The 27,720-nt window shown below is 48.5% G+C and overlaps 11 protein-coding genes across 11 annotated transcripts; 5 read left to right on the forward strand and 6 right to left on the reverse strand.

The window, feature by feature from the left end:
* Positions 1 to 461: 461 nt before the first annotated feature.
* On the forward strand, positions 462 to 2,217 carry N7489_007134 (putative MFS transporter; the record flags this gene model as incomplete). Its single annotated transcript, XM_056712884.1, has 4 exons — positions 462 to 714; positions 788 to 1,028; positions 1,077 to 1,708; positions 1,799 to 2,217. 4 exons carry the CDS (start codon positions 462 to 464, stop codon positions 2,215 to 2,217), a joined length of 1,545 nt encoding a protein of 514 aa, XP_056566599.1.
* A 1,362-nt stretch (positions 2,218 to 3,579) lies between these two features.
* N7489_007135 (putative MFS quinate transporter) lies at positions 3,580 to 5,432 on the forward strand (the record flags this gene model as incomplete). The annotated part of the gene is made up of 4 exons (XM_056712885.1): positions 3,580 to 3,857; positions 3,924 to 4,113; positions 4,167 to 4,295; positions 4,353 to 5,432. 4 exons carry the CDS (start codon positions 3,580 to 3,582, stop codon positions 5,430 to 5,432), a joined length of 1,677 nt encoding a protein of 558 aa, XP_056566600.1.
* An 862-nt stretch (positions 5,433 to 6,294) lies between these two features.
* Positions 6,295 to 6,762, reverse strand: N7489_007136 (uncharacterized protein; the record flags this gene model as incomplete). Its single annotated transcript, XM_056712886.1, has 1 exon — positions 6,295 to 6,762. The coding sequence occupies one exon, from the start codon at positions 6,760 to 6,762 to the stop codon at positions 6,295 to 6,297; it is 468 nt and encodes a 155-aa protein (XP_056566601.1).
* A 2,060-nt stretch (positions 6,763 to 8,822) lies between these two features.
* On the reverse strand, positions 8,823 to 11,042 carry N7489_007137 (uncharacterized protein; the record flags this gene model as incomplete). The annotated part of the gene is made up of 5 exons (XM_056712887.1): positions 8,823 to 9,023; positions 9,086 to 9,195; positions 9,253 to 9,579; positions 9,632 to 9,914; positions 10,449 to 11,042. 5 exons carry the CDS (start codon positions 11,040 to 11,042, stop codon positions 8,823 to 8,825), a joined length of 1,515 nt encoding a protein of 504 aa, XP_056566602.1.
* Positions 11,043 to 11,663: 621 nt separating this feature from the next.
* Positions 11,664 to 13,235, forward strand: isn1 (IMP 5'-nucleotidase ISN1; the record flags this gene model as incomplete). Its single annotated transcript, XM_056712888.1, has 7 exons — positions 11,664 to 11,688; positions 11,739 to 11,749; positions 11,806 to 11,826; positions 11,879 to 11,893; positions 11,948 to 12,095; positions 12,150 to 13,084; positions 13,146 to 13,235. 7 exons carry the CDS (start codon positions 11,664 to 11,666, stop codon positions 13,233 to 13,235), a joined length of 1,245 nt encoding a protein of 414 aa, XP_056566603.1.
* Positions 13,236 to 13,941: 706 nt separating this feature from the next.
* N7489_007139 (ATP-dependent 6-phosphofructokinase) lies at positions 13,942 to 16,425 on the reverse strand (the record flags this gene model as incomplete). The annotated part of the gene is made up of 3 exons (XM_056712889.1): positions 13,942 to 15,087; positions 15,162 to 15,623; positions 15,685 to 16,425. 3 exons carry the CDS (start codon positions 16,423 to 16,425, stop codon positions 13,942 to 13,944), a joined length of 2,349 nt encoding a protein of 782 aa, XP_056566604.1.
* Positions 16,426 to 17,623: 1,198 nt separating this feature from the next.
* Positions 17,624 to 18,015, reverse strand: N7489_007140 (uncharacterized protein; the record flags this gene model as incomplete). Its single annotated transcript, XM_056712890.1, has 2 exons — positions 17,624 to 17,627; positions 17,678 to 18,015. 2 exons carry the CDS (start codon positions 18,013 to 18,015, stop codon positions 17,624 to 17,626), a joined length of 342 nt encoding a protein of 113 aa, XP_056566605.1.
* A 1,033-nt stretch (positions 18,016 to 19,048) lies between these two features.
* Positions 19,049 to 20,625, forward strand: N7489_007141 (NAD(P)/FAD-dependent oxidoreductase; the record flags this gene model as incomplete). Its single annotated transcript, XM_056712891.1, has 3 exons — positions 19,049 to 19,067; positions 19,134 to 19,678; positions 19,735 to 20,625. 3 exons carry the CDS (start codon positions 19,049 to 19,051, stop codon positions 20,623 to 20,625), a joined length of 1,455 nt encoding a protein of 484 aa, XP_056566606.1.
* Positions 20,626 to 21,017: 392 nt separating this feature from the next.
* N7489_007142 (mediator of RNA polymerase II transcription subunit 17) lies at positions 21,018 to 23,069 on the reverse strand (the record flags this gene model as incomplete). Its single annotated transcript, XM_056712892.1, has 3 exons — positions 21,018 to 22,294; positions 22,357 to 22,742; positions 22,801 to 23,069. The coding sequence occupies 3 exons, from the start codon at positions 23,067 to 23,069 to the stop codon at positions 21,018 to 21,020; spliced, it is 1,932 nt and encodes a 643-aa protein (XP_056566607.1).
* An 803-nt stretch (positions 23,070 to 23,872) lies between these two features.
* On the forward strand, positions 23,873 to 24,813 carry N7489_007143 (SDR family oxidoreductase; the record flags this gene model as incomplete). Its single annotated transcript, XM_056712893.1, has 4 exons — positions 23,873 to 24,183; positions 24,229 to 24,336; positions 24,408 to 24,564; positions 24,628 to 24,813. The coding sequence occupies 4 exons, from the start codon at positions 23,873 to 23,875 to the stop codon at positions 24,811 to 24,813; spliced, it is 762 nt and encodes a 253-aa protein (XP_056566608.1).
* A 238-nt stretch (positions 24,814 to 25,051) lies between these two features.
* N7489_007144 (glycoside hydrolase family 1 protein) lies at positions 25,052 to 27,154 on the reverse strand (the record flags this gene model as incomplete). The annotated part of the gene is made up of 5 exons (XM_056712894.1): positions 25,052 to 25,972; positions 26,035 to 26,175; positions 26,238 to 26,660; positions 26,724 to 26,934; positions 26,988 to 27,154. The coding sequence occupies 5 exons, from the start codon at positions 27,152 to 27,154 to the stop codon at positions 25,052 to 25,054; spliced, it is 1,863 nt and encodes a 620-aa protein (XP_056566609.1).
* Between the last annotated feature and the right edge of the window lie 566 nt (positions 27,155 to 27,720).

The raw sequence follows: 27,720 nt of genomic DNA on the forward strand, positions 1-27,720 counted from the left end.
AGTCCGGGGTGGATTGATCCACAAGTCTGGGGAAATCTCTAAATCCTTCTGGGGAGTCTCAAGTGCCATTGCCTCTAGACTAAAGTCTAGAGGTCTGACACCTCGGCCTGTTAGAAACTATTATGATTGGACCTCCATAATAATACTTGCTTCTCCCACTGTCAGTTCCGGCTACTCAGGCAGCATTCCTGACTATTTGCCGTGTCAGACTAAGTACCCTTGCCTTGGCAACGGCAAATTGAGCTTGCAGCTGCTGAAAAAGCCGAACGTCACTATGGGACTGGATCCGATCCCCCACAACCCCAGATTCAACCTTTTTTCTTTTGATCGGCTTCTGATTGAGCTATAAAATACCCGGTCGCCCCCTATGCTCCCGAGGTCTCCCTTGATCCCTGTTATCCGAAAACTGCTGACCGCCCCCTTATCTCGTCCAAGCTCAATCCACTGCCCGATACTCCGACATGACAGACACCGAGAGAGGCAGCACGCCCATCGGTGATGAAAAGGTCATGGCAGACCATAAAGAGGATATGATGGGAGAAGTCGCCCATGGCGCAGCAGAAAGGGGCCAACTTGCGACAGATGAACATGGCCAGTCCCTGGTAGAATTTGACAAGGCCGCCGAGTCACGATTGCGACTCAAGATTGATCTGTGTATTATCCCACCTGTTGCATTGATGTATCTCTTTTGTTTCATCGATCGAGCCAATGTTGGTGTGTGACTAGCCCCTCTTATCTTTTTTTTCCCCTCCAATTCAAGTGCTAACCAATTTCTTCCCTGGGATAGGCAACGCTAAATTGGCTGGCTTCGACAAGGACCTTGGACTCGAAGGCTATGATTACAACGCCGTGCTCTCGATCTTCTTTATCGCATACATTGTCTTCGAAATCCCCAGCAATCTCATGTGCAAATGGGTCGGGCCTGGATGGTGGCTTCCGGGGATCACATTGGGATTTGGCATCTGTTCAGTCGCCTCGGCTTTTGTTAATGATATACATAGCGCATCTGGTGTCCGCTTCCTTTTGGGGTATGTGTCCTAGATTTTGGAAAGTCGACAATGCTAACAATGGTCTAGCGTGTTTGAGGCAGGAGTGCTTCCTGGAATTGCGTACTACCTTTCACGTTGGTATCGACAGAATGAACTTGTCTTCCGCCTATCATTGTATGTCGTCATGGCTCCTCTCGCTGGAGCGTTCGGTGGCCTTCTAGCCTCGGGTATCCTTATGCTCGATCATTTTGGTTCTCTTCGCACCTGGCGTATGATCTTCGCTATTGAAGGCATTGTCACGATCGGAATTGGTGTCCTCGGATTTTTCACGTTGACCGACCGACCTGCCACAGCCAAGTGGCTCTCCCAGGAAGAGAAGGATCTAGCCGTTGCCCGGGTCAAATCCGAACGTGTTGGCGTGACAGAGGTCCTCGACAAGCTTGATGTGGCCAAGACACTACGCGGTATCTTCAGCCCAGTAACACTAGTAACCGGTGTCATCTTCATGTTGAACAATATTACTGTTCAGGGTCTTGGATTCTTTGCGCCTACCATCGTCAAAACCATCTACCCCGATGCCTCTGTGGTGTCTCAGCAGCTGCACACGGTACCTCCTTATGTTGTGGGCGCATTTTTCACTTTGCTATTTCCCTACCTCAGCTGGCGATTCAATCATCGCCTTATATTCTTCGTGCTCAGCCCGCCGCTAATGGTGACTGGTAAGTCTCAACTCCTTGGGCGACCTCCCAAAATATAAGGATCGGAGCGTGCAACTGATCTCAGGCTAATCATTATGGGGGTTTATATAGGTTATATCATGTTCCTGGCTAGCGAAGACAGTATGGTACGATATGGGGCCACCTTTATTATCGCCTGTGGGGCCTTTGCCTTTGGCTCCCTATGTACTGCCCACGCATCGGCAAATGTGATCTCTGACACCGCGAGATCTTCGGCTATTGGAACCACGGTGATGTTCGGCAATGTTGGTGGGCTCATCAGCACCTGGTCATTCTTACCTTTTGATGGGCCCAACTACCCTATTGGTAATGGGCTGAACTTGGCGACTTCAAGCACCACTCTCCTTCTTGGTGCTGGTCTATGGGCTTATATCACATGGGACAACCGGCGCCGCGCGCGCATCGACGTCCACAGCGCCTTGGCGGGACTTTCCCAGAAACAAATTCAGGACATGGACTGGCGCAACCCTGGGTTCCGCTGGCGACCATAGCCGTGCTGTATAGCTCCACCAATCACTTTCGTCCTGTATCTTATTTTCCGATGTCATAGATTGACAACTCCGCACACTAGCCTTGGTCTCGAACATTCAATTGATCCATATCATCTTACAAATCTCCGATTCTCGGGCAAAGGCATATGTCATCTTAGAACTTCATTTGTTACAGAGTAACGCGCATAGAATTCTGAGATAGCGCGCTCTTCTGATGTTGTTTCGTACCCAGTATGGTTTTTCGCAATTACCACACTACATAGTCGCTTAAAAAGGAAAGGATTTTGGGATGTGCACCGGATTCCAAGTGATGCGCCCTGCAAGGAGCAAGACAACATTGCGATAATAACAAACGCCGAAGAACGGACCAAATCTTCTCGAGCTGTGCGAGTCATATTTCCTAAGATCGGGGGTTAGCAAAGTTTAATACTCAACCGTGCCGTCAGGAAATTGCAGAACCCGAATATATGCCTAAATGATGAGCATCTCGGCAACGGTCTTCTCCGTGAAAACGCGACATGGAGTGTTGGATCGGCTCATCAAAGCGCACCCCACGCCAAGTAGCGGTGCGTCTTCCCTTCCTTGACCGGAGAGTTTGTGGGCCATCAACCAATCAATGGCCTCACATCAGTCATGGGTGGGGCTTTCTCCGGTTTTTCGCCCCCGCGATAGAAGAGGCTAACATCTCCCCTAGTGGACCTCTTGACTCCCTACAAGCCACGTACGGCACACACACGCATTTTTTATTCGGACGTTGTCCGAAACTCACTTTCAAGGTTTGGTGGAGGAAATGATACTCTTGGCAGTTCAGGTACTCCAGTACTATTGAACGGAAAGTCACAACCTGAGAATGAAGATACAATGAGAACAGAAGAAAAGAAGTGAGCTTCAACCCTGCAGTGCTCAAGTGAACGCACATTTGATTCCAAATTGCGACCATGTGGTCTGGGGAACTCGGCCATGCCCCGTAGAAAGACCGGCAGCTTCGTCAAATGAGAGTCAAGCGGGCCTTGGGCTCGAGACGCAAGCTCTCTTGGCGCGGTTCCCGGAGCCTTAGCCTCAGCCTATCCCGGTGCATGTTAAATCATGTGTATGTTCTATGTCTCACCGCGGCTCAGTTTGGCTATAGGGATTTCAGGGATTTCCTTAACCGGTCTCAATGGGATTTCTTCGGCTGAAATTTCCGTTCCCCCCCCCTCACCCCCAGATTTCCCCGCATGTACTCTGTAGTGAAAACCCGGATCCCATAGCTATAAAGGCCTGCTCTGGCTCATGTTTGTCTTTTGACTCTTCTCGTACTACGCCCGGCTTTGCCTTTGATATTATCCCCGCATTCAACTACGTACTTGAGTGTTGCCCACCATGGCTGGCGGAGCGAAGAAACCAGTCAACATATTCCGCCTCAAAGACCTGGGAGAGCCTAAAGAGGTCTTCAACTGGCGATTATGGTTTGCAGTCATCTCATTTGGCCTGATGGGCGCTGCCCGAGGTGTCGATGAGGGTTTGATCTCAGGCGCCTTCAATTCTAAAGACTTTCAACATTACATCAACTATGAGTCGTACAGCGAGGTGGAACAGACCAACATCAAGGGAAATGTCACTGCAATGGTCCAGATTGGATCTGTTGGAGGCGCTCTTTTGTGAGTTCCTCCTTGTTTTCCATATTATCGGATCTCATATCGCTAACCCCGTTTGTTCTTATACAGTGCCTTTTTAGTTTGTGATCGCATCGGTCGTATCTGGGCAACTCGCCAACTGTGTATCTTATGGATTTTGGGAATCGCAATCTTTATGGGTAACAGTGGCAGCTTGGGTGCTGTCTATGCCGGTCGCTTTATTGCCGGACTCGGCGTGGGCCAAACAGTTGTCGTTGGTCCAGTGTATCTTGCTGAAATTGTGAGTTCCTCGTTATCCAATTCACATCTTACATCAACTAACAAATACAAAAGGCTCCCGCCTCTATCCGTGGACTCTGTACCTGTGTATTCACGGGCTTTGTCTATTTGGGTATTGTACTCGCATATTTCGCCAATTATGGCTGCGAGCTCAATCTTGGCGACAAAACTCATAACCGATGGGTATGTGTGATCCGCCCAAACCACTTACAACTATTACCAATACTGACTCGAACATAGCTTGTTCCCACAAGTCTACATATTATCTTTGCCGGTCTCATCTTCGTCCTCTCCTTCCTCCAGCACGAATCACCCCGTTATCTAGTCAAGCGCGGCCAGCTCGAAAAGGCCATCTCCACTCTCTCCAAAATCCGCGGCCTACCATCCGACGATGAGTACGTCGTACGCGAGATATCCATGATTCAAACGACACATGCAGCTGAGATGGAAGCTACAATGGGGTCCGGCGCAATGGGCGTGATCAAGGAAACCTTCCTGGTCCCATCGAACCTCTACCGAGTCTACCTCACATTCATGGCACAGATCCTTTCGCAATGGTCCGGTGCTGGTAGTATCACTGTCTACGCCCCTGACTTGTTCAAGTTGCTAGGCGTCACAGGCGAGAACGAATCACTGCTGGTCACTGCTGTGTTCGGAATCATAAAATTGATTGCTGCAATTCTCTGCGCTCTTTTCTTGGTCGATGTCATTGGACGCAAGCGAGCCCTCCTTATTGGAATTACCCTACAAGCAATCTCTATGGTCTACATCGCCGGCTTCTTGACATCCGTTCCCGCAATGGGCGTCGACGAGAACTACACACTACCAGCTGACAAGAAGGGCGCTAGCGAGGGAGCCATTGCAATGATCTACGTTTCTGGATTTGGATGGGCTCTGGGCTGGAACTCAATGCAGTATCTTCTGACTGCAGAGCTCTTCCCCCTGCGCATCCGTGCTCTTTGCACTTCTATGGCCATGACTCTCCACTTCGCCAATCAATATGGTAATGCGCGGGCAGTTCCCAATATGCTTCTTCCCGTCGCAACAGGTGGAATTGACCCCAAGGGTACTTTCTGGTGCTTTGCTGCTATTACCATTATCGGCGGTGTCTGGGTTTGGTTCAGTATTCCAGAGACGGCCGGTCGCTCGCTGGAGAGCATGGATCGTCTCTTTGCTTTGCCTTGGTACAAGATTGGCCTCTATGGTAACCGGGATGCCGATGAGCGTGACCAGGTTGTGGATGACAAAATGGAGATGGCGGTGCAGACGCACGGAGCGGCTCAACATATTGAGAGGCAGGATAGAGAGGGCCGGGCTTGATTGTCGCCCGGGCTGTTATTCTTTTTTTTTTTTTTTTTTTTATCATTTGGATATCTATAATGTCCATTTGCTGGTCATGAAGAAGGGTTCTCCTTTTTGATTAATGAAATGATCATGATGAATGAACCCCTTTTGAATTATAATCTCCCGTTCTTGGCCTTTTACTGCCGCTGAAATACATCAATAAATAAGTGCATGTCCTTTTTTGTCGCCGAGATCTTTCTTTTGTTCCGTTACCTACGATTTTCCCAACATGAGGAATGACCAGTTGGCAACCCATCCAGAGGGACGATGACAATTCTCGCCTTAAGCGCAGCCTTATCCCGAGACTTGTGCTATTATATTTCTCCTGTTCCTGTTGTCTATCGTCTCCCACCTACCGTCATGCGATTTATGCTTCAATTTTGAATGACACACTTTGGACTCACAGTTTTTTTTCACACAGATCAACCTCATTTTCCAACGGCAATCATTGTGGACCCTCTGCTAAAAAGGACTTTTCTCCCTATATGAATGTTGAATGGTTGCTCACACGATCTCTATTACAGAAACATGCCGCAACCTCAAACCCAGAAGGTCAAAGTACAATAACAGTTAGACCCATTCTACATTCTTTCTCCTCCAGTGTCGATCAATTCGCGTGACCAATAGTTACTCTTTGGAGTTTATGTAGACATTAAGAATAATCATCAGTAGGCATGAAAATACGCATTAGAATTCGATATGCTATCCAGTTGGCCTTTCCTTAGCTGTCCTCATTTCTTCAGTCCTTTTCCGATGCCCCGATGTTCTTAGGCAGTTGATTCCGGGTTGTGGCCAAAGTGTTGCTGCCGCGTAGAATTAGATCAAGAAGTTTCTTCTGTCAAGCAATGCGGCCATTTGTACTGGCCGGATCACGGTCTTCGACATTGTAATTGTCGTAAAACTTGCGCTTTTCGTCTTCATCTGCAAACTGCTTGGACTTTGCGAAGTCGGAGTCAGTTACCCGAGAATCTACGAATGGAACAGACTGTTCCAAAATAGAAGAACTTGCGGGCACGACTGTACTTTCCGTCGCGACGGGAGCACTTGCTAGGACAGTCGAAACAAATTGTTCCACATCAATCGGAATTTCTGGGTCTTCAAAGAAATGGCCTAAAGGGTCCTCCATATCAAAGGGTTCGAGTCTAACCCGAAGTACAAAGTTGGAGTTTGCTGGGTTGGACATGTACTCTCTGAAAATATCCCACGAGCCGCTCATTGCACTTTGGTCGTAGTTGAAGTCCTCCACGGCGTTGTGAAATGTCAGACGTAAATCCTGGAGGTTGAGCCCGAGTTGTCGGCAGCCCATGAAACGTCTGATCTTGTCTCTGAACTGGTAGCCGCTGATGCACAGACGTGGGTCCCATGGTAAGAGTTGGTCTCCTACGGGAATCTCTATTCCTTCTGAAATTGCATCTTGGATTGCCTCCTCGGTTTCTTCGTGCTGCGGAACCCAATGAAAGCAGAGAGAGCGAGAGAGTCTGCATTACTAGATTTGACATAGTCTAGAATTGCAGTACTATACCGATAGAAATCGATGATAGTAATTGTCTCAGCTGGCTTTTCAATGGCGTTGAGCTCGTTGTCTTTTACAACGATAAAACCGCTCAGTTCCGGGACATCACTAAGCTCTGATAACATGGTCTCCAGAGCGTAGTAGGGGGGGAAGCTTTCCATTCAGGTCACAGACAGCTTTATAGCGAAGCTTCACAGCATGAATGAACTCTTCACTTGTTGTAAATTGACTCCGGGATAGCTTTTTGAAACTTCTCACAGCTGCTTTCAAAGCACCATGACCTTCACCCTGCATGTGTTTCTTTGACTCGGCAAGAAACTCGTCGGCGAATTCAATGGTAGATCCTCGAGCATTGATTTCCTGGACCAGGGTGTGATCCATACTGCTCGTCATCCATGTCTTCACTTGTAGAGAGAGGGTGTACCATGTCTCTCCATTTGGATCGTCGACAACGGGCCAGGGAATGTTGGTGTTGATCAGATTGTGAAGCTTATGACTTCGCAATATCTTTTCCACTTGGTCCACCCAGGTGTCAAAGTCGATACGCTCTTTAAGCGGTGGTGTGATTTTGTACAGGTTGAAGCTTCCTACTTCAGGTAGACCAACAGCTTGGTCTGCAACAACGACGTCTCGCTTGGCATACCAGTTTCGGTTTGGCTGCATGGCGGCAGGTTGGTTGGAGGATTCAGCCATCGTGGCTGATGAAAAATGATCAATGTAATGCAGTTCTCAACGTGAGATTCTACAACAAAGCTTCTTTGTCAAGAATAAAGAGATAGTACTCCGGTGAGATACTCTCTTTGTAAAAAGTGATAAAGAAGTGAGAGATAAATGAGAAATGCACTCCTCTCTTGACAAAGGGAATATGCAAATCAAACTGAGATATACTATCCAGTAGTATTCCCAAAAAAATGAGAGATATAGCCTTCAAAGCTACTCTCCTGGTGAAGCAAGATATAGCCTATTGACAGTGCTATTCTTGATGGCGACAACGAGGCTCCCCCGCGGGGAGATGCTCGTGTAGTATCGTATGGTATGGATAGATCTATAAGATCTTTGATAAAGCAAAGGGGAAAAACGAGGGCGTCATAACCTGTTGAGGGCTACGATACTGGAGGACTAGTGAGATGAACTAGCATGGAGGGGAAAATCGGGAAGAAGATGCATGCTATGAATATATGGAAAGCAGGCTGTATATGAAGCCTGTACTAACAAAGGAATGGCAAACTGACATATCAAACTGACAAAGCAAAGGCTCAGTCTGCACAAAGGGATAAAGACATAAAGACATGACCATGCATGTCAACAAAACCACCGCGTAATAACACCGTAGCAAGCGTTTCTTAGGACTTAAGTACTTTCAGACAGCTTCCATGAATGACATTATACCCTACGCGGTGGCCTATTTATATTGTGGCCACCCTATTAACACTTCGCATTTTAGGCCCCTTGGGTGTAGTATGTCTGAGGTCAACATATTGCACAGCTTATGAAGTACTTTTCAGTAATAGAGATCATGTGAACAACTATTCAACGTTTACCCGGGGGAAAAGTCCTTTTTTGTAGAGGGCGCTATGGTGACGGCTGTTGAAAAATGAGACAGGTTGGTCTTTGTGAAAAGCCATGAGTCCCGAAGTGTATCGTTCGAAAGCTGAACCATAGAATGAATGAAGAAAGGGAATAGATAGTGCGAGAGGACAATCAAGTCACATTAGCTAATAAAATAGACTTGCCCAGGTGCTTAGAAATGAAATCAGGGAATGGCAAAGAATGATAAGAATGTCCTTAAACAGGTGAAGCGAGATCTCAGCGAAAGCAGTATAATCTCAAGAGTCCACAGGCACCAGCAAAACCTATTGCTCCATCTCGATATCCTCATCAACGGTGGTGAGGACCTGGTCAATTCCGTCCGATCCCTCCTGTGTATGAGACTGGGCGGAACCCTCCTTGGAATGGGTAGGTGACATGATAGCCGCCTGGCGAAGCATATAAACGAGGATCCCGAGAGGCAGCTCGAATTTCGGTGGGTGCTCACCGACCATGTACCCTGACCACTAGTATATGTTAGAATCCTAGGTTGAAATGATTCGAAAAGAAAATCATAAAAAAAACTCACCTTGGAATCGTGAGAGATCTTGAGGAATGAGAACCCAACCCCGTTCGAGGCCATGCCGTAGACAGTACAATCTCTCTTGGTGAGCTTCTTGCGCTGTCGGTGGATACAGCCTTCGAAACAGGTTAGCTTTCTGATATATAATATATTAGGCATCGTTAGATACTCACCCATATACCCAAGGGCCTGGGCTACGCCACCCTCGAGGTCAGTTTTTTTTGCCTCTACAACCAGCACGTTAAGGCATACAGCCTCGTTGTCGCCATACCAAAGCCCGTAATCAAGACGCGCGGACAGCATAACCTTTCGGTGGTTTAAGCGTACCGGGCCATGCTTATACAGTCTTTCTGTTTGGACATTGATTGGCTGGGCATAAGGGACGTGGGAGGAGGCGATACTGTGCGCGTGGAGTAGAAGGGCGTCGATAACCCAGCGGATACTTGCTTCGGTAGGGGTAGAGCTGCCAGAAGCCCTTTTGATAAGAGCTAGGGTCTCGACTATATTAAGTTAGCTCCATAATTCTTCTACTTCTTCTCTTAGGTTCCGTACCTAGGTGAGGGGGCAGTTGGACTGGAGAGATATGTTTCAGCTCGCTCTCCTTGTCATCGTGCTCAAGCTTCAGGACCTTCACCGCTTCCTCTAGAGATAGTGATGATATCGGGATGGTCTTATACTGCTGGGAGGCCTCGTCGACCTCCTTGGCGGTCTTGCGCAGCTGAATCTCATCCACCTTGCGATCCAAATAATCCTTGACCACAAGCTTGAGTTTATCGAGCAATGAGACTTCCTCCCGAGCGGGACTCTCTACAGCCTTCTGTGTGGTAGCCTTGGACTTTGGCATTTCGTCGGGATATCAATTGCTGGAAGAGGAAACAGACTTGGTACCTAGGTACTGACACCAGTTGTTGGGAAATTAAGAAGAATTTGACCATGATGTGAATTGAAAGTAAGGTTTGAGGTAAGCTGTGTTCCGTGTGCTGTGTTCCGTGTCTCTTCTAGGGTGCGGGTTATAGATCGGGGATAAAAAAAAAGTGCCCATGTAGGTACTCAAAAGGCCCGCTTATATCATCACAACCTGATCTGGCAAAGCCAGAAGGGGAAAGGGAGAAAAGAAGGAAGAGATGAGATAGATTCTCTGATAGATGGAAGCTAGCTAATATAGCTACCTACCTACCTAGGTAGGTAGGTAGCAAACAGAGAGGCCTGACACCTAGGAAACCACCTGGGCAGGCATCAGCCTGGATGACATAACACAACCACAACCCCGGGCCTGGAACAATTCCAACATTGGTTAGTATCCCCGACCTGCACAGTCCTGCAGTACCTTCCCTATCACATCTATCTTAATTGAGACTTTGGGATTTACAGACCGTGCTGATCCACCACTTGTTCGAATATCCATATCTTCCATATCGTTCAAGTATTCGTCCGGCAAATCGACCCGAATCAGAACACCCCTAGGCCGAAAGACATCCTCGTTCCATTGCGAGATATGTTGAGCAAGACGTTCACCGCGAGCTCCGGCCATTGCCGAAATTAGGTTCCGTTGTTCTTGTCGATTTCTTGTAAGACGGGCAACGAAAATCGCGGGGATAGCGCCCAGAATGCCAACCATCAGCCCGCCCACTGCCATTGTACCCAAGCCTCTGCCAAGCACGGTGGTCCACTGCTGACGAGAAAGCTTGGCTTCGTTGCAGAGTACTTGCGTGAATTCCGCCCAGTGGTTTTCAGAAACACCGTAATGATATAGTACATCTGGATAGTCGAATCCTGATGTGCAGGCACCGGATCTCCATGGTACTTGCAGGCCTCTGCTGAGAGCAGATGCAACAGCAAACCCGGGCTCGTCTTGCTCCGGTGGGAGGATCATGGAGTTCGCGGCCTTTTCATCAAGGAAGAAATTTAAATCCTCGGATGGGGAATATTCTGGTGGGGCATCGTGATGTCCGGGAGTGTTCATGCTTGGTGGAGTGGACTGTATAGATACAGCTAGCATTGCTTTCGATGGAGTTTAGAAAATCGCCGCTGGTTTTTCCACCAGAAACTTGACGCTCAATGATTTTGCGACCTGTGAATGTCAAAAAAGAGGTCTCCGTCGCAAATACTTATACTTCTGCTTGATCTACATCCTCAGGCATCTCTTGTCCAATCAAGCTTTTGGCTGTTCAGGTATGATTTGGCCAGACATCGTGGCAGTGTCGAGACCTCTTTTTTTTTTTTTTTTTTTTCGGGGCTCGGGGTCATCCCAAAGGTCTTTGAAATCCATGATGCCTTGTATAGGCCACAGTATTTTGCGTTTGAGGCACTTTTGAAGGCCCAATAGTATTTGGAGGCGTTACGAGAAGGGGTCCAGATCAGTCATTGAGTACGAAGATCAAGCCGAGATAGGCTATCAGCGTTGATAAATCGGGCCAATTTGACCAAATAGAGTAACCGTCAGCTCCGAAACTTCGTATGTTGTTGTATACGTATACTCCGAACTCCGCGTGAGTCACCCGGGAAAAGGGACGTGCACCAGCTAAGCTAACACTGACCTCGGGATCATCCCCAGGCATCATCTTTCTCCCAATTTCATCAAATCATGACGACGCGTTATAGAGTAGAATGTACGTCATATACACTTTATTCTCATTTTATCTCCGCTGACATCTCTTAGATGCGCTCAAGGTACGGCTATCTCCGCAAGGAAATGTGTACCCCTCACTGACCCCACAGGTGTATAGACCCATCGCCGGGATCAACTTGTAAGTCGTTACTACATCTAATGACAAAAAGAATATGCCTAACAATCTATAGATTGAGTGGATAAAAGTACGTCGCTCAGTCGATGTCGTATGTCTTATTGGCCGATTCTAATCCATCTAGGGTCTACTGGCCGTCCCCTTTGTCCTGCATTCTCAGCCCACCGCAATCTACAAGGAAAACGGCGAGGTGCTGAAGACAGTCGCGGCCGACACGCACGTTCGCTATGCAGAGATTATGCGTGATGTAGAGAATTTGGTGCTTGATCACAGTAAGTGGGATTAGTAGAGATCAAGAAATAGGGGAAGATTCCTAACTCTTGAAGTCCAACACCACGAACGCAATGCTCCCGGCAAATCGAAATTGAACCTGCTCGTGCCGTCCGTCGGCACATTTTTTACCAGGCTATATCTGGAAGATGCATTCAAATATCAAGACCAGCAGCGATTCATCAGCCGACGACGCTTCGTCGCCCCTTCATTCAACGATATCCGACTCATCTTGAACTCCGCCCAGGTGATAGGCCTTGTCCGCTCCAGCGATGTCAAACTAGTCACATTCGACGGAGATGTAACACTCTATGACGACGGCGCCTGTCTCACATCCGACAACCTCGTCATCCCGCGGATTCTGCGACTCCTCGAACAGGACCGCAAGGTCGGCATTGTGACAGCGGCCGGGTACACCGACGCGCCAAAGTATTATGAGCGCCTCCATGGCCTGCTCGATGCTATGCACAATTCAACTACTCTCACCGCCGATCAGAAACAAGGGCTGATTGTCATGGGCGGCGAGAGCAATTTCTTGTTCCGCTTCGACCCGACCTCGGACGCCCGACTCGCCTATGTACCGCGGAGCGAATGGTTGCTAGATGAGATGCAGTGCTGGAGTGAGGATGATATCACCCAGCTTCTTGATATTGCCGAGTCGGCTCTGCGTGCGTGTGTTGATAATCTCAATCTGCCTGCGGCTATTCTGCGCAAGGATCGTGCGGTTGGTGTCTACCCGGTAAACGGTGTGCGAATCAGTCGGGAGCAGTTGGAAGAAACTGTGTTAGTGGTGCAGAATACCGTCCAACGTTCCGCTGTTGGGGCAAGATTGCCATTCTGTGCTTTCAACGGTGGGAATGATGTCTTCGTGGATATTGGCGACAAATCATGGGGTGTGCGCGCCTGTCAGCGCTACTTCGGTGGCATCGACCCATCCAAAACACTGCATGTTGGCGACCAGTTCTTGTCGGCTGGGGCCAATGACTTCAAGGTGGGGAAATTATGAAACTATCCTTTTGGCTACCGGTCAGACTAATTCTTTTTCTGACTAGGCCCGCCTTGCATCCACAACCGCGTGGATTGCAAGCCCCGCTGAGACAGTGGACCTCCTCGATGAGCTGGAGAAGACGGTAAACCCGTAGTCATTGAACTCTACATGGAATAATGCATCTGTCCGCGGCTCGTATTTCAGTATCAGGGTTACTGGTACACCTTCAGCGATTCTATACTGCTGTCTTTGGATTACTTCTTTCATACTCACAATAGCAGTCACCTGTAGCGTTCTTGGTTCATTTGAAATGATTTGGAGGTTGAAATTGATGGTTCTATCTACAACGCACTCTATGGTGTAGATCAGACTCTTACAGAGAAGTAGAAACCCATCAAACAAGAAAACACAATCGCCCAAACTCCCAGGCATAAATGTTACGTAAACCATCCTTGGGTCTGGAGGACTTATTGCATAGCATCGTACAAAGCGTAACGGACGTTCAGTACGATCGCCCTCAACATCAGAAGTTAGCGGATGGTCCGCCGGCCAGTATTTTGGAAGAAACATTCAAGAATATCCCGGGTCATTGGCATGGATTGCATGGTTGGTTGGAAAGAAGTTGAAGTCCTTGGGTAGGAATCCTCTTCATGGGGAGCTGGGAACCGACGGGGCGGATCGGACTGTTGAAGGATCTGAAAAATAAGAAACAGGGGCAATCGTTAACATTCGTACTCAGCAGAGTGCCATAAATGATCACTGCATGGAGAAGCCAGTCCTCCAAAGGCCAAACGAGCCAAAAGAGCAGCGATGAAACGAGTTGGATAGGGGAGAGCAAACAAGCGGGGTCACGGTTCGGTTTACGTACTCTCATAGGACCAGCTCGAGTTGTTAGCGTGGCTGCGTCCAGACAGGACGTTCACGACGTCCTGCAGTTCAAGCCAGAACTCGGACTTGGGGCGACGGCGCGCCCAATCAGTCTCGGTAGCTTCCAGACCAGACTCACCACCCATGGGGGAGAATAGCACACGTGAGCCTTTGACGCCAATCACGGCACTGGAGGTAGGATCCGCGGCAATTTCATCACCACTCTTGCCGGCATATCCTTCGATGTGCTGCATGCACCTGATGGCCATACGCAAAGCACGAACACGATCCATTGGCGAAGGCTTTCCACCTTGCTGGAAGTGACCGGGAACAGCGGCGCGAGACTCGAAGCGGCCCTTTGCCTCTTCCTTGATCATGTCGGCGATCACCTGGGTAGTGTATGTGCCGGACGCACATTCGTTCCGCAGAATGATCTTGCCTGCACGGTTAGCTCCTTTGTCGCGGATGAAGTTCTCACGCAGGAAGTCGATATCGCGCGAGAGCATCTTGATATCAACACCCTCTTCAGGAATGTACACAGCCACGGCACCCACGGCGAGGCCAGCTGTGGTTGCGATGTATCCAGATTTGCCACCTTGGGTCTCAATCACGAACACTCGGCGGCGAGAAGAGGAGGCAGATTGACGAATGGCATCACAGAAGTCGATCAGGGTGTTCAGGCAGGTGTCACTGCCCAAGGAATATTCAGTGCCCGGGACGTTATTGGAAATAGTAGCTGGGAGCACGATGAGCGGAATCTTGAACGCATCATACTGCGCACGAGCCTGGCGCAGCTCGCTGACGGCTGTGAAAGCCTCGAAACCACCAACAACAAACAGGGCATCAAACTTGTACAGCTCAAAGCATTTGGCGGTTTCCGCCATATCAGCTGAGGGCAGGCTACGGTTAGTTCCAATGTCTGAACCACCCTCGTTGACCCAGCTATCAGCTTCCAGCCAAGTGACCTCGCGGACTGAGCTGACTGGCTTATCGTTGTGGTGACGGCACAATCCGGGGAAACCGTTATGAATAGCCAGCGGGGTGTGGCCACGGGTTAGGCAGTATGCAACGGCGGCACGGGTTGCTTGGTTCATACCACCAGCTGGGGCACCGACGTGAATAATAGCGATTCGCATTCTCTGTAAAACAGTAAGCATCTGGAAGATCTAGGGACTCCGATCGGCCCGGATGGGCTGTGGAATTAGGTGCATACCTTGCCTTCCGGAAGAACCATCTTCGGGTCATCCTGGGTCGCGGTGGTCAAATATGCGTTGTAGTACTCCCTGAATTCAGGATCCCGGAGCGTCATGGCCTCGTCGAATTCCTTTTTGTCGATCTTCGCCGTCACATCTTTTGTTGCTTGAACTGCTTCCATCAGAGGGGTGCGCATGATCTTGTTCTCGCGGATGGTGATAACTGGTGAAGGAGACTCAGGTGACATTTCTAGCACAGCACGAACGGCCTCCACACCCTGGAGAGTCGACAGCCAGCGGTCATAAGCGCATGCCGCGCCACCTCGTTGGGTGTGGCCTAGAATCGTGACTCGGGTGTCCAATCCCAGACGATCTGTGAGAATATCCTTGATTTTCGAGCTCGAGACCTTGTTCAATTGGCGATCCTGGGCTCCCTCGGCGACAATAACGATCGTACGGCGCTTTCCGCGTTCGGTTCGGTTCTGTCAAACCCCAAAAAGTCAGCAAAAAGAAGACATTGAACAATGCTGGAGTGATTCCCACCTTGGTGATTACGGAGCACATATCATCCTCCCAACCGTCCCTAGGGGGCATTTCAGGAAGGAACATCCAGTCCGCACCAGTACTGATGGCGGACATTAAGGCAAGCCATCCACAGTGTCGGCCCATGACCTCAATGACGAAACCACGCTGATGGGAGAAAGCAGTATCAAAGACATCGTCGACGGCATCACAGATACGGGTCAAGGACGAGTAACAACCGATAGTGGCATCTGTCCCAGACATATCGTTGTCAATCGACCCAACAAGGCCTACAATGTTCAACACCTTGTAGGGTTCCACCTGCTCAGGGGACAACTCCCCCGAGGCAATGAGGTCTGCCAACAGGCCGGGCCACTCGGCACGGAAGACATCGGCACCAGTCAAACTGCCGTCACCACCACAGACGACTAGAGCATCGATACCTCTAAGGACCATGTTCTTCGCTGCCTTCATACGGCCAACACGCTCACGGAATGCCAAGCTGCGGGCAGAACCGATCAGGGTGCCACCGCGGGACAACCAGCCGCGTACATCCTCCCAGTGCAGCTGGCGGATCATGTTGCCGCCATTGACCAGCCCTTCGTATCCTTCGAAAATGGCGTAGGCTTCGCAGTCGCAGTGAATTGCCATACGGACAACAGCCCGCACGGCACCGTTCATACCGGGAGCATCTCCACCAGAGGTGAGGACACCAATGCGGCGTCTCTTAGCCGGCTGAGCGGCGATTTTTGTGGGCTCCATATCGAATTGAGGGGTTCGACCTGAAGTACAGGTCGATAATCGAAGAAAGAAACGTGAAGTGATAGGGAGAAGAAAACAAGTTCAAAAAAAAGAAGCCGATAAGCGTTGTAAAGCTCCAGTTATGAGTTGGTGGGGTGTGGAGGGGTCAAACCCAATCCGGTGAGAGAAATTGGGCAGAAGGGTGGGTGCTTTGCGTCACAGACGAAACAAGTTGAAGCTAAAGTATCAGGTTGGGTTTTAAGAAACAGAGGCAATTGTTGAGAAATTGGTCAATTGAACTGGATAGGTCGAAACTATTTGTATATATATGTATATAATTTCCCCCAAGATTCAAGTGGTATGACTTTTCCCAATACCTTTTTAGTACCTGCGTTCCCTTACAATTTGGCTGCACGACGCATGTCACCGCTTGGTCTGTTTGGGTTTAGTGCAGGCGGTGAGGGGTATGTGTGACGTCACTCATCCGGTATTCGATTTTGTTTGCTTTGTTTGCTTTGGCCATGACATCTTCTCCTTGAGAGTTGATGTTATCTCTCATCCTCATAGTCATCAGCATCATATCCATCATTATGCTGGTTCACTATGCCTTAATTCTGCACCAATTATCATTGGTGTAACAACTGACCACCCATAGGACCCTTGGCAAACATGGCCTGACGGGCTCATTCATTCCCACAGCCCACAACCTCGTGTGTATGAGAATAGCACCAAAGGAGCGATGCCACGCATATTGTTACACGCTCCCTCGTACTGTTCCTCTTGTGGTACTTGATACCTTGCTGGGCACCCTCTGACCGGTAGAAGAGTGCTCCACCAGTTGCAGGACTTTTGCATTGCCACTTACATGTGTCCACACAACATAGGGCCTGTGGCCACGTTTTTGATGCTGACACGTGCCTGCAGCTCCTTCTCTAATCCTTGTTCGAAAGTTGTCCACAGACCCCTTCGACTCCGCCTACGAGGTACAAACTTCAGTGACAGGTCTAAGCACCACAGTCATGGTACAAATGATCTTACCATCATCAGATACATGGGCAACAGCAGAATTGAGACACTGTCGTTATGCTGTTTTGGTTGCTATGGGTCAATATGCATAGTATTCTAGGTGAAAACATTTCTGCAATTGGGAATGCCCTTAGATCTTTACTACCAAAGTGTATAGATTGCTCAGCTGGTGTCCTCTCATGACCAGCATTATTTAGCTGTTGCGTTGTCAGCTGCGGCTTGGAACTTGATAATAAGATTGGCTTACCTTGAGCATGAGTGGCTACCCTCTGACTCTGGATCTTTGCATCCGCTCGAGCAGAGCTTGGGGTGTCCAACGTCGCCCGGGTTCTTGCAGTGGAATAGAACATTCTTAATGTCCTCATTTTCTAGATCCGAACCCTTCAAAACATCTTTCAGGTCGGCTTCGGTGAAGCCTAACATCTCTTTGATTAGTTTGACACAGCGATACCTGACAGTGAACAATTTACCTTTGTCTTTGATCAGGACATCGGAGCAATAATCAAAGCTAGGAGTGCACGTCTTCTCGGCGAGACCAGCTGTGGCCAATGCAGAAACTGTAAGGAAGATGGAAGAGAGCTTCATTGTGAGCAAATGAAATATTCAAGGTACACGGAAACGATGAAGGCGCAAAGAAAAATGGAAAAGATTGGAACTATTATAGCAAGGTCATCCCTAGAGATCGAAGATCCATGAAACAAGCCTTTCACATTTCTAGGCCCAAGTTCTTAGGTACGTAGTTGGTATGGAATGTTATCGGGAATGCAGTTACGCCATTTGCATGCCTCAAACACGGAGTCCGACAAGATTCTTGGATTTATCGTATGGAACCAACCGGGCTTTTCTAGTGGTGCCCCGACATTGTGGTATTATTAATATGCCATATGGAAGCCCTGTAGCTTTTGTTCGTCGTCATCTATAAAGTGGCAAGGAGGGTATCAAAATGGGAAGATTGATAAAGCTCAAAATCACAAAGCTTGACGCCGAGAATGCCATGCAGGCCTCGGTAATAGACGTATCCGGCACCTCTCCTGAGATCTCTCTGTCTCCTAAAATGTCTTTCTCCATTGTGACCCCTCCTATTTATGTCTTCACGGAATGCACTCAGTCCAAAACAGACTTCTCCTTCATTCACTTACAACGGACGCTTGGCGCCTTCAATATGTGAATCCAGAAGGGAAGTAGTGGACTCTGTTGCTAACTTACCTTAAAAGACATTGGTCGCTAGTTATGAGACCATTGCGTTCACTACCAACCTTGTACATGCACGTTATATAGAGTCCCAGGAAATATTAAATGGGTTTTGACCACAATTCGTATGTTATATTAATGTAGTGTTTACATGTAGAGGGTATCATTGCGATATCTCATATTGAGACACCAGAGGACAACTCCAGAGCTTGGAATTCACTCTATTCCCACTCGGGCAGTTCGATCCTTTAGGATAAGATAAACCCCGCACGATGCCTACATCCATATATATGTCCATGGGTACCAGCTCCCATTTTCTGAAAACCAAAGTAGACTCATTTAGATCTGATTAAAAGATCAATTGCAGGTCATAAATTCACTATTACCCCCTGACTATCGTACTCTTGGGCTTTTCACATCCTTCGCCATGGCGCCGAATGATTCAGGTAACACGATCGACCCCCATTCCTTAAGTTGACTCTGCATATGAATGGAAGATTAACACTGTCTAGTGTTGAGCCTCGTCACGGCTGACCCAGGCCTGCCGCGACCCAATCCCACCGAGTCCTACTGGCAGCATATTCCACATGCTCTCGCCGACGTGCAATCCTCAAAGTTGCCAACTGACCGGGATTTTGCGATCATTGGGTCGGGTATCACGGGTCTATCGGTAGCTAGAACCCTCTTGGAACGCCACCCAACTGCCACAGTAACGGTTTTGGAAGCCCGTACACTCTGTTCCGGTGCGACTGGGCGCAATGGTGGACAGATGGCTGCGAATGCCGGAGAGCAGTATATGCATCTTGCAGAGACTCATGGGGTTGAAACGGCCGGCAAGATTGTGGATTTCACATTTCGCAACTTGGAGAAGATGCAGGAATTGATTGAAGAGTATGATGCCGTCGAGTTGAGTGAGATGCAACGTCTGCGGAAGCTGCGAGTCTTCTTGACCCAGGGCAAGTTTGACGATTTCAAGAAAAGTATTGCGCGCTTGGAAATGGATCACCCTTCTAAGAAGGGGCTGTATACAATTTTGGATGCGGATGCTGTGCTCAGGGTGAGTCTTGTCACCCATGTGGTCATAGGGTGTCATTCTGATCTTTTCCTTTCTAGGAGTATGGAATTCATGGAGCATCTGGAGGAGCCCTGCTTCCTGCTGGAACAGTCTGGCCATATCGTCTTGTCACTAAAGTATTCGCAGCACTCTCGGAAAGATATCCAGGTCGCCTGACAATCGAGACGCATACACCGGTTGAGTCCATTGAGCACAGTTCGATACTTGCCTCGCTAATCACGAGTATTTATCCGTATACACTGCGCACTTCTCGCGGTCCACTACGAGCACGGACTGTAGTTCATTGCACCAATGGGTACAGCGGGCATCTCCTTCCTCGCCTACGAGGGCTTGTCCATCCTTTCAAAGGCACAATGACAGTTCAAGATCCACATAGTGCTATGTCAAACCAAGGCACTGCTGTATCATGGGGCTTCCATTACCCTCCATCCTATGATCACGAAACCCAACGTCTTGGGTATGGACTGTACTACCTTGGACAGAGCGCAAAAACTGGCTATTTCTACTTCGGCGGCGAGCATGCGCGTCTTGACGAGTCAATATCTGCAGATGACAGCTTCGTGGCGGACCACTCCGTTAAACACTTGGAAGCCGTGCTCCCACGATTCTTTGGCAAAAATGGCATATCCGATTGGCGTCTGCTCAGTTCATGGAGCGGAATTATGGGTTATTCCTCTGATGGTTTGCCGATGGTCGGACGGTTATCAACGACGCTGACAGGCCGGGAAGGTGACGGCGAATGGATTGCTGCTGCGTTCAATGGATATGGTATGGCGAACAGCCTGATGAGTGGTGAGGCGTTGGCTTTGATGATTCTAGGTGAGGATGTCAGTGATTGGCTCCCAGTTGCATATGGACTAGGCGAAAAAAGACTCCGAGAGACGCTCACAGTCCCAGGAACTGTCAATGCACTAAGCTCAAAGCTATGATATGAGCACGCTAGGCCTCGATATGTAAATGATTCAAATGAAAGTGCATTTCAATTCAGCCCTTATTAGCCATTATTTGTACAGGGTATTCAAGTATTTTGTCTATCATTGATGTTTGGGGAAATAGATGGGGAAGAAAAATTTTCGCATAGACCCCACTACTTTACCTCACGAGCGAGCCATCACGACTTTTTGCTTCAGGCAAAAAATAATACTCGAGAACAAAAAGACATGGACTCGCGGGGAATCGAACCCCGGACCACTCCCATGCTAAGGGAGTATTATACCACTAAACCACAAGCCCTGTTATTGAAGATCGGGGGGCGAGTATCGGCTTAAGGCGGGCAGGGGTGGAGTGGTTCGGCCCGATACCAGTCGGCGCTCTCTGTGGGTCACGAACGTGACATCTTGGACACGAAGTCCATCAAAGAGGGCGGTTTGGGTGGTCCAGCAATAGGAGACGGTTTCCAAGTATGCGGCATGGAATGGTAAGAGGGCATTTCCCAATTCCCGCGCCCTGTTCCGTCGATACAGCGCACGGTGTAGATCTCGAGAGACAGTTCATGACGGGACAGAACAATTTTCATCTTCTTTCGCTTTCCTGAGTTGGATTTGGGAGTAGGGATCAGAAGTTCACCATGTTGAGGGTAAATCGCTTCCCAGGTGCGTTTCGCTGGGTCCCTGTCACACTCGTGCTTTAGCGAACTATCGGATGAGATAGTGAAAACAACATCAAGCAACAAGAGATGGGTGATGGCGGCTTCCACTTCTTCCCTGTGAGAAAGTTTACCAGGAGACTCAAGGTCCGGGTACTTGGGCATATTGAACGACACCTCGAAGGTGGTGCCGAAGGGTGGTGAGGAAAGGTTGGTGTGGATCGCGATTGAGAAAGAACCCCGAGGGGTCAAAATTTTCCCATTGAATGTGGACAACAAGGGGGTAAGGAATTGTCCAACAAGGTTCTCCACGGCTGGAGCAGGAGAGCTGTGGCTCTGCATCCCTGTCGAAAAGATTCTTGCGGTGTACGCTGGAGGTTCCAAACCTGCCGATTTCAAAACACCAAAGAGATCTTCCAGTAATGACTGAAGCCAGCGTACTTGAGACATGTGCTTGATGTAAGCTAGAGCTGGCCGAATAAGTTGGTGCTCAGGAACAGGTCGCTTTTTCGGGGTCAGTGGTAGTGGAAGTTGAGTCCGGCGACGCAAGTTTTGACGGTGGGCATACGCCAATAATATCCGGATCGTATATGCCAAGCCCTCTGCAATAGAAGTTCCTTGCTGTGAGATACTATGTTCGTGTTCGGAGGTATCTTCATCAGTATCAACCAAGTCCAGTAAAATTTCGAGGTTATCGGAAGCAGGAATTTGAATGAGATTCTGACGTGTCGTCACGCCAAAGCTCGCAATCGCTCGGGCTTCTCGGACTAGCTCATGGAATAGCTCATCTTCATAAACAGTATCGCGAGCTTGCAGAATGCGATCCTCAATTGTTCCGTCACCGTTGAAGGAGGAACGCATCGGTTTAGAACTTCCCGAAAGCCGACCATCCTGTATCACCCGTACCCGGACGAAACGGGCTTTGGGAGGGATCAACCCTTCATCTAATGACAAAGCCCCATCCTCAGCTCGGCGTAAGGAGGCAAGGCCGCGGTCGCGAAAAACAGGCGCCGCTGTGTTTGGTTGCGGTCAGCAGATTCTTTATGCAGTATCAGGCACGTCGGTATGCGCTCACCTTCAATGAACCCATATTGTACGCCTAGCGATTGCCTTTCGATTGGGAGACGAGAAACTTTCCATCCCTTGTCCTTAACAGCGAGCACCTCATTCCAATATCGTGTCTCCGACGCAACTTCAGTTTCAAGTCTGGAGGCGGCCTGTAGAAGCTTGTTTGCCGCCGCGTTGAAATTTTGGATCCGCCATCCTCTCGATACTGCTGATACATCTTTGGTTGTTGATTCCGGCTTTGGGGGAGGGTGCACGACCTCGGCATTGAGCGAACCAAGGGGTGCGACTTGCTTGAGGAAGGCCGACATTGAGGTTTCGGCCTGACGTGGGGCCTGCTTGGAGAGCAAAAGGGAGACGAAGTCGAGGGCGAACATGGTTTCCATGTGGGCTTGCCTGAGAAATTGTCAGTTCTCGCGCGCTGAGGGCATGACTTCAATATCATTAGACTCACATGGCAAACTGAGTGATCTCGGCACGCCGCTTGTACAGTTGCTCCAAGCGCTCCGTCGAGTCCAGATCGGCCGCATCTTGGTCACTCTCCTCTACCTCCTCCAGGCCATCTTTTTCTTCCTCGGCAATCTTGTTTCGAAGGACATCTTCATTCACTTCACGAAAGGAGCCCCACTGATTGTTGATTTGCGCGATCTCCACAGGCAAGGTATCTGGACGATCACGCTTCTCAGGGATGGAGCGCAAAGGCAGGGTGAAGGATTCGGCCATAGCGTAAATGCACCTAAAGATCCAACCCACTGCAAAGCCTAGCGAAACCAATGGCTCGAGAGGAGAAGGAAAGAGGAACAGGTGGATGACCTGGTCGGGACCTCAAATTCGGTGACGTAAGTCGCACGTGATCGTCACATTGGGATAGGATGCCATTTACAGTTCACTTCTTTTCTTTTCCCCCATTGTTTACCTTGTACTTTTTTGAAAAAAAAAAGTTTAACGCTAATTATTATATGACGGTACTAAGCTTTACAGGGCTGTAAAAGTCCATATGTAGCCAGCGTGGGAACATCAATGTCACAAAGTGCAATATATATATCTGTACCCATCCACCACCCTGGTCCATTGCAGCTGATAAACAATGCCAATTCAGATAAAATACCGTTGAAAACACCAGTAGAAGAATCTCCTTCTTTATATGTCAAATATGGACACTATGAATTACCCTGATAGCTTTCTAGGTGCTACAAGTATGAAGTAACCTCGACCCCTACATAGATACCAGTAGATACCTACTAACTTATGTACATATAAAATCTCCTAGGAACAATGTCCGACCGGAAATAGATAGAGATGATAATGCATATCTACTTAGATACAATGAACATTGAAGTGGTAGACCTGGAGGCAACCCCAATGTTTTGTTTAGTTATGGATCTGCGAGTCGTCACTGACTAGCTATTCTCCAAACCCGTTTCCCATTCTATTTTCTACGCAATCATCACACTTCACACATTTAAACCTCCCGTCGTACCTTATCAACTATAGATTGACAGTCAACTTTCTATGAACATTAAACTATGGCATCCTATCTAGTGACTGGCTGTTCTCGAGGCCTCGGGTTGGCGCTGATCACCCGTCTAGCGACATTGCCCAAAACTGAGGTGGGCACAATCATCGCCACCGCGCGCCAGGACAATTCCGTTCGATTGAAGGAAATTGCAAGTGCCTCATCAGGACGAGTGCAGATGGTTAAGTTAGATGTCACCAATAAATCCAGTGTGAAAGATGCTGTCCTGGCAGTGGAGCACCAGCTGCAAGGGAAAGGGCTTGACTATTTGGTCAACAATGCCGGCGTGAGTGACTGGTCCCCAACAGGACTGGAAGGAATGTATGTTGGATACCTTACTAGATTGCTATAGTACTGATGTCATAGGGACAATCTGAACGAGACGTTCAATGTCAATGTTACTGCGCCACATCTTGTGTCGCGCGCTTTCCTGCCACTTCTGCGCAAAGGCGAGCGGAAAACAGTGATCAACATGTGAGTATATTGGAACGAGACTATGTGCAAGCCCTTTTTATACCACTCTAAAAGACTGATCCAAATACAAGATCGACGACTTTAGGCTCCATAGCTATGGCTGATGCGTTTGGAGCCCTGCCGACACCGGCATATAAGATCACGAAGGCCGCATTAAACATGCTCACCGTGCAATATGCCCAGCAATATGCGGATGATGGCTTCACATTCCTTGGGATCAGTCCTGGTGTAAGTGAAGCCCGTTTCGCCATTTCTTAATCGCAAATTTCCCAACTTTACTGACATGGAAAGTGGCTTCGCACTGACCTCGGTAGCCGTCGAGCAGATCTTCCGGTCGAAGTAGGTGCCGAGAAGGTGCTTGATATTATACAAGAGGTAACGCCGGAGCAGAATGGAAAGCTCCTGAACATACATGTCCCTGGATGGGAAACACGAGAGGGTCCAAATCAATATGATGGGAAAGAGATCCCCTGGTGATCAGACAGGGCATTCGCCACTTCACTTGAAATACTGCACCAAGAAAGAGGGTCACAACGAAACATCTGAATGAAAAGAACGGATCACTTCATTTACTCCATACCTCATAGAGGAAGTCCTATATGCCAATCTCCTTTCGTCTACTATGAACTATTATTGTAAGAATCATGCTTCAATCTGCTCGTTTATCATGCCTATCCTAGGTTCTCTCTCTAGCTGCTTGACATTCTGGGCCACATCAGTCTTTGCTCGGCTGTCGGGTTTTCACAAAATCAACCAGGTCAAAGAAGCTCTTCTTGTAGTGCCGCTGCTGGGTTGTGCGATTGACGGTTTGAAGGCCAAATTGCTGCGTGTAGTCTCCAAATTCCCAATTGTCGACGAAGCTCCAAGCAAGAGCCCCCATAACGTGCACACCGTCTTCGTATATTGACTTGAGGATTTCAGACATGAAGGAAAGATAATAGACGCTGCGTGGAGAGTCAAAAAGCTGATCAGAGAGCTCCTCCCGTTCCGCCTCTGCATGTACCGGAAACCCAAACTCTGACACCAGAATTGGGCTCCGGAAAGTGTTCCACAGATAGAAGAGATACTCTCTGAAATAGGTCGGTGTGATATAGACGTAGGATTCAGAGCGATACCCAATATTCCATCCATGAACATTCTTTGTTTCTTGCTTGACGCAATATGGGAAAAGTTCATTTGAGCTTGATAGGTTGGCAGCGCAAGGCTTGATACCTTCATCCGCCGGAGATACTACCGTAGCGGTATACGGATCGATCCCAAAGAAGTCGGATGTGTTGTGTATGTGTTTCAGTTCGGATTTGCTCAAGGGCTTGGCTCCAGGGAGTGTTTCTAACACGGACTTTGGGTACTGCTTACCCAAGAAAATTGGATTTGCGAAGATACCCAGTTGCATTTCTTGAAACCGATCAGCTGCCAGCACATGGCTAGAGTTTTTCGGGTCTTTAGGCACTCCAAAGTTGTCGTTTAACTTTATACCAATTTTTCCTGTAGCCTTCAGGGTATCATGATAGAAGTGATAGATCTGAGCATGTGCTTTGATAACGTGGTCCACTCCCTTGAAATTGAATGCGTAGAGCAGGGGCTCATTTATGGTCACCCATATTGGGACTCGGTCTGCATAATGAGAAAGTAGAACCTGTGGAGTAAGCTACGTCAGACTTGCATGAGGATTGTTGACTCGTGGACTAGGAATCACACCTTTCCATAGTTAACAAAAGCGTCGATGAAGGTTTCATTCTGATAGCCGGCATTGTTGTAACCAATATCTGGGCGTTTCGTAATGTCGTCGCTGGCTACAAACATTAATGGGCTGTCGAAGTGAAGCATAGTGACCACCGGCTAAAACGACGGTTAGAATACAACCTAACGGACATGTATCTCAATATCTGGGATCACTTTACCGTCATTCCTGCATCGAGGACTGTGTCAATCAAGTCATTGTAATGATCAATGGCTTGTTGATTGACAGGTGTTCCTGGCAGAACAAAAGGCAAGACCCGTGACCAGGGAATTGTAAAGCTGTAGTACTCTACACCCATCGCGGCCAGTCGCTGTATATCTTGCTTATACAAGAAATAGTTTTCGTTTGTGACATAGTCCTTCGGCTTGTTGTCGGGTGCCAATTTCTCTAACAACGAAGGTGCTCGACCATCCAACCCAATTGCACCTTCAATCTGGGCCGCACTCCCTGCAACACCAAATATAAAATCTTCGGGGAAAGTATAGCAGTCTGTAGGACCAAAATAGTCGCGCGGTGGCAAGACCAACTCACTGCTGGGCACAGGCGTGGGACTGACAGTTGCCGAGAATAACCCAGTGGTGGTCTGATAAAAAGTGAGCTTCAACTTCATTTATAAAGAAAGGAAATCCCGGGGCACACAACCTACATAGTTATGAAGATCCGCCTGTAGCCACATCGAAGACCATGCGGCTTGTCCATATTGGTCTGCTGTATCAGTCGCAGAGATCGCAGTTTGTCCTGGAACCCAACTACCCCACGTCGAGGTCGACCAACTAGTGGTCAAATCCTTGACTACGTCTGTATAAGGCGGGGCAAATTTCCGTGTTGTTGTCGGGGAAGGAACTGAGGTTGCATATCTCATACTTTAATTAGCAAGCGATGGTGTAAACTAGACCTACGTATTTCTTACCGAACTGTCTCGTTCAATGTATAAGAAAAGGGCTGAAAATGGTACTCCGGTGCCACATTCGATTGTGTACATTGTGGTCGAGCGGAGTAGCCGGTTGTTGTCATGTATACTTCCTGCGCATGTATAACCACAGCCAAAGCCGCAAGGGAAATGAATGGTGCTCGCATTTCCGAGGATACTATAAGACGATTTTTCCGAATAAAATCCGTCTTGCATGTAGGAGATGGCCCCTTCAAATAAATATTCCCCCTCAGATGTCAGTGGGTGTGCCGGGTAATTATCGGTGCAACCATGGGAACAGTACTAGGTGTATGGCTTCAAACTCAAATCAAGGCTTCTATTGCAATGCGTGCAGTGCCACCGCGTCACTTAACTAGCTTTTAAGAGTGCTGATCGACAGCCCGGAAGACAGCTACGGCAGCTGGTGAGGAGGTGCAATGTCTGCCCAGAGGATTGCATCTACTTAGGGCAATCCCCGGCTTCCCCGCATTGTGCGCCTGCATATCCCCATGCGGTGAACTTGGAGAAATAAGGTGGATCCGGACATTTATCCAGGTGAATAGAAACCTCGTTCTGAAGAGATTGACAACGCTATACGTCATATCAACGCGTCTACATTGTAGTACTCTGTAGTCGTGTCCCCTCTTGAGGATAATTGGAGAGACGTGCCACCATGTCTATCGAGGTCACTCGGACATCACAGTCCACAACTTATCTTTATGGTCCTTTGAAA

The sequence above is a fragment of the Penicillium chrysogenum genome (assembly GCF_028827035.1).
Source record: "Penicillium chrysogenum strain IBT 35668 chromosome Unknown utg000004l_segment0_segment0, whole genome shotgun sequence".
NCBI lineage: Eukaryota > Fungi > Ascomycota > Eurotiomycetes > Eurotiales > Aspergillaceae > Penicillium > Penicillium chrysogenum.